Below are 10,804 nucleotides of genomic sequence, written 5' to 3'. Positions count from 1 at the left end.
CACACACACACACACACACACACACACACACACACACACACACACACCTCCTCCTGCCCGGCTGTATCCAAAGCAGATCTCTGACATCGCCGGATCCAAGGGCAGCTCTAGTTTCCCCTAGCTCAGTCAGTGTAGGTCTGTGCACTTGCCTTGTTCTGCTTCTATAGCACAGGAATCTTAATGCACGTGTGGGTGTTTTACTTCAGGCTTACAAGCATTTTTTTCTTTTTTTTTTTTTGCAGGCCACAGCACGCACTACTTGCTGAGGCCTCGTCGGCAGCAGAACGTTATTCTAGCCTCTAGCCTTTGCCTCTGCACGCACCTGTGAGTCTCTGAGCATCTTTGTGGTGTACCGTGCTGGGTGCTGAGGAAACACTGATACATCAAACAGAATCCCTCCCCGAGGCTTTTACTGTCCAGCCCTTTTCTTCCCACCCAACCCCAGCGCAGGGTGAGTCCTTTGGTCTCTGCCTCCATAGGGGTGTTCTGCCCTCTTTGGCAATTCTGTCCAGAGCATCTCTGGGCAGGCAAGGCACTGGGATGTTTTCCCCCTGGCTGGGGACTGCTCTGCCGGTATCAGCTGGTCATTTTATATGTACGATGTGGCTTCCTGACTCACGGAAACTGTGTTCAGAGGGGGCACGTGTGGTCTCTGCTGCCACTTTGCAAGGACACGCACCCTGTAGAGACTTGGGTCCTACCCTGTTCCATGCCCAGTGGATACGCTGTGTCTACTAGACTCTTCACCTGTTGGGAGTTTGGCTTGGCCTCCTTAGATCCTGTTCTCCAAGAGTGGGGAGGGGTGGAGATCTCTGGAGGTGGAACTTAGACTGAAGAGGCATCACCAAAGCATCCCTGCTGCTTTTGGGTTAATGTACCAATCTTTCTCTTTACTTCCTCCATATCCATGACCTGTGTACCCAGCACTTCAGTCAGGGGTCAAAAGAGAGTCACAAGACCCACCACAGAACTCTAAAGCGCAGGGCGAGGGTCCCTCTCCCTACCTTTGAGGAAGCAGTCCTTGCTGTGTACGCTGACAATTCTCTTGCCCAGCAGGCAGGCTGTGCGGCGAAGCTCACAGTGGTTCCCATAGAGCCTGCCGTCGGAGCCGCACACAGGCACGTAGCGGGCCCTGCACACCTCCTGACAGCGGCACGAAGGCTGCCCTGTCGCCCTATTGAGCAAGCACCTGCTCCTGTGGCTGCAGAGTTTCTTTCCACAGGAGGGCGACAGTCCAGGGCTGGAAAGACCTGTGGACACAGACACACAGAGTAAGGTTAGCTCAAGGCTGGAGAACAGAGTTGCAAACAGTCTATGTTGCTCTTTCAGGACACAAACAGTAGGAACATAGAGGCCTCAACTTCTTGTGAGGCTGAGGGGAGCCAAGGCGGGGTGAGGGGGCCTCTGGGTACATAGAGTCCCCATTCCTCCAAGTAGCAGCTATAGGAATCAAAAGGGGTCTCTTGCTGTGTGGTGCTCGTGTTGTTATGAGATTCGCTCTGAACATCTCAGACACAGCACCTGCTCATCCCTGAGCCCATGGGAAGGCCCCTGGGGAAGGCTTGTGCTTTCGTGGGCTTGCTCTTCCTTGCTGTCAGTGAGATCAATGAAAACACCCAGTCCTGTGCTCACCAAGAGGTGCCTGAGACCAGAGGACAGAGCTAGCAAGCACTGCTCCTGCGCTCTGAAATCACAGACTAGAATTGCATCAAGAACATTCCTTCCTCTGCCTTTCACTTTCTCCTCTTACTCTTTTCTTTATTTTGAGACAGTGTCTCATATAACCCAGACAAGCTACAAATTCCTGATCCTTCTGCCTCCACCTCCCAAGTGCTGGTATTACATACATGGGCCATCACGCCCATCTTTTCTTTCTTAGGTGGTGAATTGAAGCCAGGCTGTGTACTAGGTCTCTGAGAGGTCCCGAAGATGAGTAAGTTGTAACTCTACTTCTCTCTGACCTGGTCATTCTGGTTGAAGATGGATTGTGACAAAGCCATGATCTAGATAAGATCAAGGTGGTAGCTTGAATGGGAATGGTCCCCATAAGCTCATGTATTTGAATGCTCGGTCCCCAGTTGGTGGAACTGTTTGGGAAGGATCAGGAGGTGTGGCTTTGTTGGAGGAGGAGTGTCACTGGGGATGGGCTCATGCCGTACCAAATTAGCTCTGTCTCTCTCTCTCTGCCTTGAGCCTGTGGATCAAATGTGAGCTCTCAGCTAAGGCTCTAGTGCCATGCCTACCTTCCTTCCTGTTGCCATGCTTTCTGCCATGATGGCCATGGACTCACCCTCTGAGTTGTAAGCCCCCAACAAACTCTTCTGTGAGTCACTTTGGCCATGCTGTTTTATGTCACGGCTGTTTAAAAGTAAGACAACCAGGCCAGGAGCTATGGGAGTCTAGGATCCTTTTTCCCGCCCAATGTCCAAGGCAAAGCTACAGTTGTAGGAAAGAGAGCTGAGCAGAGGGATTGAGGAACGCTACTTTGATTTAGGAAGTCACTGCTGAGTCTAGAGAGCAAGTGTGGTAAGGAGGAGGGCATCGGGGAGACCATATCACCAGCACCAGCCTTATCCTCCCCCCCTGAACAGTCTTCTACAGCATGATTAGTACCTTCGGAGCTGAAGCCCAAGACACTGGAATTGGCAGTGGCCACACTGTTTGGATATCCAATACACACACACACACATACACACACACACACACACACACACACACACACACACACACACACACACGGATCTTGGCACAGTAGTGTCCAGAACTTAGACCTAGTATTAGCTTACAGTAATACTCCGCTGTACGAGAGTCATTCAGGGAATTAGGGGATGGCCTCACGGCATTAGTGACGACATGTGGCATGCTGGGGATTTAAAAAGGAACCAAAAGTTCAAAGAATTACGATGTGGATACAGAGTTCGCAGCTATGGGAATATGCTTGCTTTAGGCTCTGATACGACGGTCTGCCGAGCTTGTCACGGTGGCGCACAGCTGCAACCTCAACATCCCGGGAGGCGGAAGCAGGAGGGTGAGAAATTCAAGGCTGGCTTTGGTTACAAAACGAGTTTGAGACTAGCCTGGACTACATAAGACCATGTACCAAAATCCAAAACCAAAACACCACATAAGCAACTAAGCCCATCTATCATACACTCTGGCAGACAAAATGGCTCTGGCTGTTAACACTGAGCCTTTGGGCCCAGCTTCTACTCCCCAGGACAAACATGTATGAGGGGAAAACCAAGAATCCTTCTATTCCTATTTTGGGTTAAGTTGCCTGCTTTTCATCATCATAGATTTGAAAGGGGGAAAAAAATCAGTTATGGGAAGATTAACTACTTGATTCAATAACTCATTTAAATTCCCCTAACCTTGGCGAGTTAAGAAATATCGACTTTTTTTTTCTTGCATCATAATAAACTCGAAGGTCAACATATCTCTGCGGCCTGAAAGTGCAGAGCCAGAGCGGGGTGTGGAAATCGCTTTTATTCGCTTGGCTGACTGTCCCCACCTCACTGCAAAGGCTCCTCAGCGCCCTGGAGCCTCCTACCCAGCAGCTTTTCTGTGGAGGCTGAGGAGTGGCCGTGGGAAGGGAGGGGCGCAGAGAGCAGGCTTGTAGCAGAGGAGCCCCGGGCTCGAAGCCTCCATGCACAGAGCTTCTGGTTGCTTTGCTACCAAGTGTGTTTTGATTAGCAGGATTCTCCTGGGTTGCTGGGAAATGGGCCACTCCGGAAAGCGCTGGCGGCTGCTGGAGGAAAACTAACACAGTGCTGAAATGATCAGCTTTTGTTTCTTTCCCAAGACAGGGCAAGGAAGCGAAGCCTTACCATGAGATGCTGTTTCAATAAACTTCCCTGTGCAAGCAAAACAGAACTGACTGATGGCCCACTTTGGAAAGAAACAGCTCAAGTCTTTGGCTTCTCAGATCCAGCTGTGGGGCTTCTTCTCCAGCTGTGACCCCTTTGCTCTTAGCTCTGATTTACCCTTGGGGGTATTCTTATAGCCAGCCCATGCTCCTCCCTCTCAATATTCCAGGGAATGTGTGCCCTCGCTCTAGCTTTAGGAGGCTCCACAGGTATGGGACCATTGTCCTTCTGCGGCCACAGAACACGCAGGTTTTAAGAAAGAACAACTTTAAGGGTAATCTGGTGCTAATGGCCCAGTGCCAGGTCAGAGGTTGGCATGGGGAGGGTGACAGGGGTCATATGCAGTGATTCTCTGGGGGATCCCTCTTTCCCTGGAAGCAGGTGGAAGGTTGGGGCATGGAGGACAGACATATCCCTGGAGGGTCCTTCTTCAGTCAGGGGGACCAGAGATTTGGAGAGGCAGAGGAAAGGGAATTTCAGAGATCATCTCTAACACGTGGCAGTCTTCTTTAAAAGGCTGGATTTTATTAAACACCGCTGTCCATTGCTCCATGGACAATGGTCACAGTGATTAGCTTGCAGGTGGCTTTCCAGAGACTGAGCTCTGAGGAGGTCATAGTTAAGAAAACACCTGTGCCAGCCCGTGGCCATGGACGACAATGAGACCACTCACCTTCTCTCTCTGCTGTGGAAATCAGCTGGTGGCAAATATTTGATTCCTAATCATTTGCCATTAAGACAAAAGGAGCTCTTTAAAGGCCTATGGGTGTCCCTCACCAAGGCTGTGGACAGCAGGCCCCAGGGGGAGCTGAGTTTGCCTAGGCATCGAGGGACAGGCATGGGTGGAGATGCTGACCATGAGGTAGTTTCCTCATTAAGCAAGCCCCTCGTTGCCACTTTCTTTTTGTCATTAAAGCAGAATGAATTTCCCACTCCTACCAGGATGATGATAAAACAGTAATGGGAAAGGTAGCGGAGTGAGACTCCCGGCAACTGCCTCCAGTGTTTATGGGGACAGCCGTGATGCGTGAAAAAGATAGCACATGCCTAATTTATAGTCATAAAGGAAGTGGCTTACCCAGGTTAAAAACTGATCATCTTGCCAAATAAGGTGCTTTCAACACTAATTAAATTTACAGAACATGGGTAGACATGGGAATTGAGACATTAAAGGGGTGCTGGTGGAGCCACAAATCTATTGGTACTAGTTGGTGCTGAAGACCTCCCGCTGCCATTCAAAGACAATGCTGGATCAGGGTGTCACAGACCTGGTGGCCAGGAGCTCTGAGCTTGGGTGTAGGAGGTGCGACTCAGCACCGCCTGAACTCCACAGGAGGCTGTTCAAGGCGGGTGAGTTCCAGGATCGCTTCTGGATGCAGAGAAGGGAGTCTGATTCACCCGTAGCTTTGAGTATAGCTTCCTCCATGTCTAAAATTCTTCTGCTTGGTACAAGATGGTGGTGGCCCTGCCTTTCCCTCAGGAGGTCTTGGGAGTGTCTGCTCCAGATCCCAGATAGAGCCATGTGCCTCCTGGTTGCCACCAATGCTTAGAACGAAGACCTCAGGATGGAACCCCACAACCTGACCTACACTGTGTGAGGCCACAGGGAGGCTGTGAGGGAATCACTCACTGCTGAGCCCAAAGGAGCAAGTTGGATGCGGAAGATAAGAAGCGCGCATAGGACCAAGAACCTCAAGAATCTTGTCTGCCGTCTGCCACGAACCCTACCCTGGCGCAAAGCGGTCTCCAGCGTCTGCTGGCAGAGGTCTTCATAAGGAAACATGTGGTCACCATGGGCAGCTGGGTGGAGGGCTAGCTCATCTATGCAGTGTGTGTGTGTGTGTGTGTCCGTCCATGAGTGTGCAAATGTATGCACGAGAGGATGCACATTCATAAGCGGAAGCCAGAGATTGGTCTCAGGGGCTGCAGCTGTCATTCCTTTGAGTGTGTTGGTTTTAAGGAGGTGCGTATTCATTTTTATTTATGCATATGCACACGAGCCCACATAAGTTATATGTACCATGTGGACTCAGATGCTGGTGGAGGCAGAGGGCATTGGATCCCAGCGGACTCAAGTTACAGGCAGATGTGAGCCACCTGCTGTGGTGCTGGGAACCAAACCTAGCTTCTGTTCTGTCTAAGAGCGGCAACTTCTGCTTACCTCTGCCTCTCCATCTCTCCAGCCCCAGTCCACGTCAGGTTTTCTCACTGGGACCAGGTGGGAGCGGGTGGCTTGATAATTAGGCGATGCTAGCTCAGTTGGTTGGTCCAGCGATCCTCCTGTTACGCCTACCCAGGGCTGGGCTTATACGTATGTGCCACTGCATCTGGCTTTGGACATAGTTGAACTCAGGTCCCCACACTTGCATGTCAAGCAATTTACCTGCTGAGCCATCTCCCCAACCCTGGTCACATGAGGAAGAAGCTGGTTTTGAAGGGAACTGGAGAAGCTCAGTGCAAGAAGAAGGAAGAAGGAAGAAGGAAGAAGGAAGAAACGAGGTAATTGGGCATGACATATTGCCAGTGAATGACCTATATGGGCTGAGAAAACCAGGAACTCTAGGCTTACCCTTCACCAAATGAATCATTTGCATCTTTACCAGAATGTTTAAGGTCACATATAACTGCCTAGTCCAGGCTGTTAATGGATGGTAGGTGTTGAGATGAATAGAGGCAACCCGCTAGCCTAGGTCAGGGCTTTGGCTTAGGTAGGCCTGCTAAACAAGGCACCAGTGTGACACTATGAAGATGTCTTTTTCCCAGCGAGCCAAACTGGGTGTCTGCCTCAACCTCACAAAGAGACTCAAGGAGGAAAATGGGGCTCCAGATAACTAAGCTTGGCTTTAGAGAGATTGCTCTCTGCAGAGGTGCTGTGGGCAAGAGAGAGGGGACCTCCTCCCCTTCCATCTGACCCTAGTTTATCAAATCTCATCAGGACTGGCTACATTGTCTTCCTCTGTGGCCTGGTAAGGCTGCTCTCCCCTCAGAGGGAGGTGATAAAAAAGCCAGCCACCAAATTCATGTCAGGGACAGTCCCTGTTCCCCTTACTAGGAAACCCACCTGGAGACTGAGCTGCCATGGGCTACATCTGTGCAGGGGTTGGGTTCTAGGTCATCTCCATGCATGGTCATTGGTCAGAGTATCAATCTCAGAAAAGACCCCTGTACCCAGATTTTTTAGTTCTGTTGCTCTCCTTGTGGAGCTCCTGCCCTCTCCAAATCTTTCTATCTCCTCCTTCTTTCATAAGATTCCCTGCACTCTGCCCAAAGCTTGGCTATGAGTCTCAGCATCTGCTTTGATACCCTCCTGGTTAGAATCTTTCAGAGGCCCTCTGTGGTAGACTCCTGTCCTGTTCCCTGTTTTCTCCCTCTTCCGATGTTTGGATGTTCTTTCTTTCTGAGTGGATTTGGGGAGGGGCACCGGAGGACATGAGGGAGGGAGGGAGGGAGGGAGGGTGGAATTGGGAGGGGATGAGGGAGGGTGTATAGCTGGGATACAAAGTGAATAAACTGTAATTTATAAAAAAATAAATTTAAAAAAGTGGAAAAAAGAGAGTATCATAACCAACAGAAAAAAAAATAATAAAGATTATAACAACAAAAGAGAGAGGAAGAGAGAGGGGGCCAGAGCCAGAAGCCCAGGCCCTCCTCTGCCCTCAAGTAACCACACACTTAACCCTTTATTTACCAGGCCTGTGCTCCTCAGTGCTTGGGAGTAGCTGTGTGACCCAGGGCAAGCTCCCTACCTCCTTGTCTCTCTTATTTAAAATTGTGAATGGTGCCTGTTTGTTCCTCACAAGATGGCTGAGAGGACTGAGTGAGATCATTCACCAGAGGAGAGTGATATGCAGCAGAGACTGGACCGTCTGAGTCAGTGATGGGAAGAGCAAACAGGGCTGGAAATGAGGGAGCCCTGAGGCTCTCGTCACATTCAAGTGCCTGTGAGCGTGGTGGGTGGTGACCGTCTTCAGGAGGCCAGCCTTAAGGGAAGCGAACACATTGATATTGAAAGTATTGACTGGGTTTAGAAGGCAGACTTGAAACAGCGAGGTCTTTCCCTCACAGAACTCTTCCCCTGCGGTTACCCCAGGATTTGGTTGGAGCATGGAAACTGTCCAGCTCCCAAGCTGGGCGAGTCTGAAATCACAAGCTGTCAGGAAACAGTGACAGGCATTGCTTGACTGGAGAACTAGCTCCGTGGGCCCCACCAGGCCCCAAACCTCGCTGTCAAAGGCAGCCTTGCAGGGGCCAGGGCATCAGCACTTCTATGTGCGTGTGCGGGTGTCAGGGCGTCTGTGCACATGTGGGGGCTAGAGACAACCTCGGCTTGTCTTCTTCTGGTGCTGTTCACCTTTCTGTTGACAGGGTCTCTCACCAATCTTGGAATATATCAGATAGGCTGGGCTGGCTGGCCAGACAGCTTCAGGGATCTGCCTGTCTCCACTTCCTCATCCTGTTCAAAGTGGGTTCTGGGGATCAAACTCAGGTTTCCTGTTTACAAACAAGGCGCTTTATTGACTAAAACATCCCAGAATCCATCACTTAAAAACTAATCTTCCCTATTGGTTGGTGCTGGGGGTGGGAGCCAGTGCCTGGGGTACGAATTCTGTACTGCCCAGCTTCTGATCCTCATCTACACAGGCCCACTTTGCAGGAGGTTCAAAGCTTATCTCTTATCCTTCCAGACCCTTTTTTTTTTTTTTTTTTTAATGATTGTAACATTTGTCTTCCCCTCTGCAGTGTGGGAGGACAATGAAAACTGTCCTCACTTTCCCCCAAGCACTAACGGAGCTTCTGAGTTCTGTCCTGGGATTCTTTCTGGCTGTTTGCCGGCTTGCTATACTCTTTGCCATACAATTGGGGAAACTGTGCTCCCCAACAGCAGGCCCTGAGCCAGGGCCTTAGGCAGTCAGGTGGGGTCTACAGTCCTCAGAGCACCAGGGCCCAGCATGAGGTCTCTGTGATATCAGCCCAGGCCTGGCTTCTCAAATATTCAGAGCTAGGCCTAGGGTCTGGCAGAGTCAGCTAGGTAAAGATAAATCTGGTAAAGACAGGCAGAGACCCAACGCTGGTTGGTGAAGGCATGGCTCACAGGGAGGGGGAGGAGAGCCCCTGGATTTATGAGGCAACTCTGCCGCCTCCAGAAACCAAGCTAAAAAGATACATTGGGATTGAAAACCAGCTCCCATCTGTAAACCCAGGACTTCAGTCAGAGAGAGTGTTTTAACTCGGAGGTCTTCTGGCTACAACAAGACCACAGAGGGAAGCCATCCTAACCCTTTTCCTTCTGTTTGCTCATTCCAGTGATCCGAACCAGCTTTGGAGGGGTTATTTTGGAAACCTTCTTGCAAACGAAAGCAGCATAAAAATTCAGAGTCCAAAAGGAGTTTTGCTCCTGGGCAGGGGGTGTTTTTGTTTATAAAATGGCTTTATTTTAGAGTACTTCATCCAAATAAGTTCCTCTCCCCAAGTTCTTTCGTTGGCGGAAAGCTCCTCTAGTTGCCATCAGTCTTATGTTCTGACAGCAGGCCCCTCATTTTTCCCTCTAGGTCCTGAACTCCCCCTGTCTCTGGCTTCTCTGAGTTCCCTCCATCTCAGCGCTGAGGGCACCAGATGTTGTTGGTTTCCGTGAGCCTGCCCCAGCTCATGGATGCCCCAGCACGTGGCTTTATTCTAGTTTCTCCACTAACCAATGATTAAAGGGCGCTGGTCTTCTGGCTGCCTCCAATTATTTCAGGAATTACTGCAGAGGCGCTCGGTGGGAGGGGCTGGAACACCTCCTGCCCCTTTATCTCTAGAAATTTACCAGCCTAAAAGGATGCTAACTTCTTCTAGGACCCTTTACACACTATGCAAGTGTCCCCTCAAGGTCAGGTTTTATTTTGTTTTTGCCTTGATTGGATCACTTGTCTTGATGACAGAACGTGGTGTGATGAATCACATAAGAGGCAAGCCTCCAGGCACACCGAGACGAGAGATTATCTATCTTAAATTATCATCTGGGCTTGCCAAGGGTTAATTAGCAGGCTTAGGTTAACTGAGGCGGGATGACCTGCCCACAAAAGGTGGCACCATTCCTTAGGCTGGGATCTTAGACTATAAAGAGGAGCTGTGAGCTGAGTGCAGATAGACGATTCTCTGCTTCTTGGCCTGGGACACAACGTGACCGGGATACAATGATACCTCAGTCTCCTGCTGCCCTGCCCTGATAAGCTACACGCTTCAACTGTGAGACAAACAAGTCTCTGTTTTTAGGGTATTTTGAATCACAGCAGCAGGAAACAGAGCTAAGGTGCATGGTTTCCGTCTTGATCATACTCTTCCGGGGCAGGAGAAGATGGCTCAGTGGTTAAGAGCCCTGGCTGCTTTTCCATAGGATCTGGGTTCAATCTCCAGAATCCACATGGGTGGCTCACAATTGTCTATAACTACGGTCCCAGAAGAGTCAAAGCCCTTCTCTGGCAAGACACCCATATACCTAAATAAACGGTTAAAAGTAGAATATGATCACACACACACACACACACACACACACACACACACACACACACAAACCATTTTACTACCAGTAGGGTGCCGATTTCTCCTCAGATACTTTCCTTTTATCTCAGTGGGACAACCAGCCACGAAAACATATATCTTGTAACATCATGACAGAGCTTAATAACACTACCAGATTCTAGGCGTGCTGGTGAGTTTTAATTGTCAGCTTGACACATCCCAGAGTTCATCTGGGAAGAGGGTCTCAGTGAGGGGTCATCTGGCTCGGGTTGGCCTGTTTGTAGGGCTTGCTTGCTTGACATGGGGAGATCAAGCCTAAAAACAGGTGACAGCATTTCCTGGCTTAGGACCTGTGCTGTAGAACAGCAGGGAAAGCTGAGCACAACACGCACACACTCATTGCCCTCCACTCTTGGATGTGGATGTGATGTGAGGAG

The 10,804-nt window shown here is 50.1% G+C and overlaps 1 protein-coding gene across 2 annotated transcripts in view; it reads right to left on the bottom strand.

Annotated features, from left to right (window-relative positions):
* The window catches only part of Fstl4 (follistatin like 4), a 398,369-nt gene that overhangs the window by 180,808 nt on the left and 206,757 nt on the right, over positions 1–10,804 (bottom strand). For both annotated transcript variants that reach the window (XM_055602883.1, XM_055602884.1), the window contains exon 4: positions 1,005–1,250. In XM_055602883.1, coding sequence (XP_055458858.1) covers positions 1,005–1,250 — 246 coding nt within the window. The remainder of the gene's footprint in view (positions 1–1,004; positions 1,251–10,804) is intronic.

This window comes from Psammomys obesus, unplaced genomic scaffold (genome assembly GCF_907164565.1).
Source record: "Psammomys obesus unplaced genomic scaffold, mPsaObe1.curated_primary_1811, whole genome shotgun sequence".
Classification (NCBI taxonomy): Eukaryota; Metazoa; Chordata; class Mammalia; order Rodentia; family Muridae; genus Psammomys; species Psammomys obesus.
Note: the sequence above shows the minus strand (reverse complement) of the source record. Positions and strands in the feature narration are given on the sequence as shown.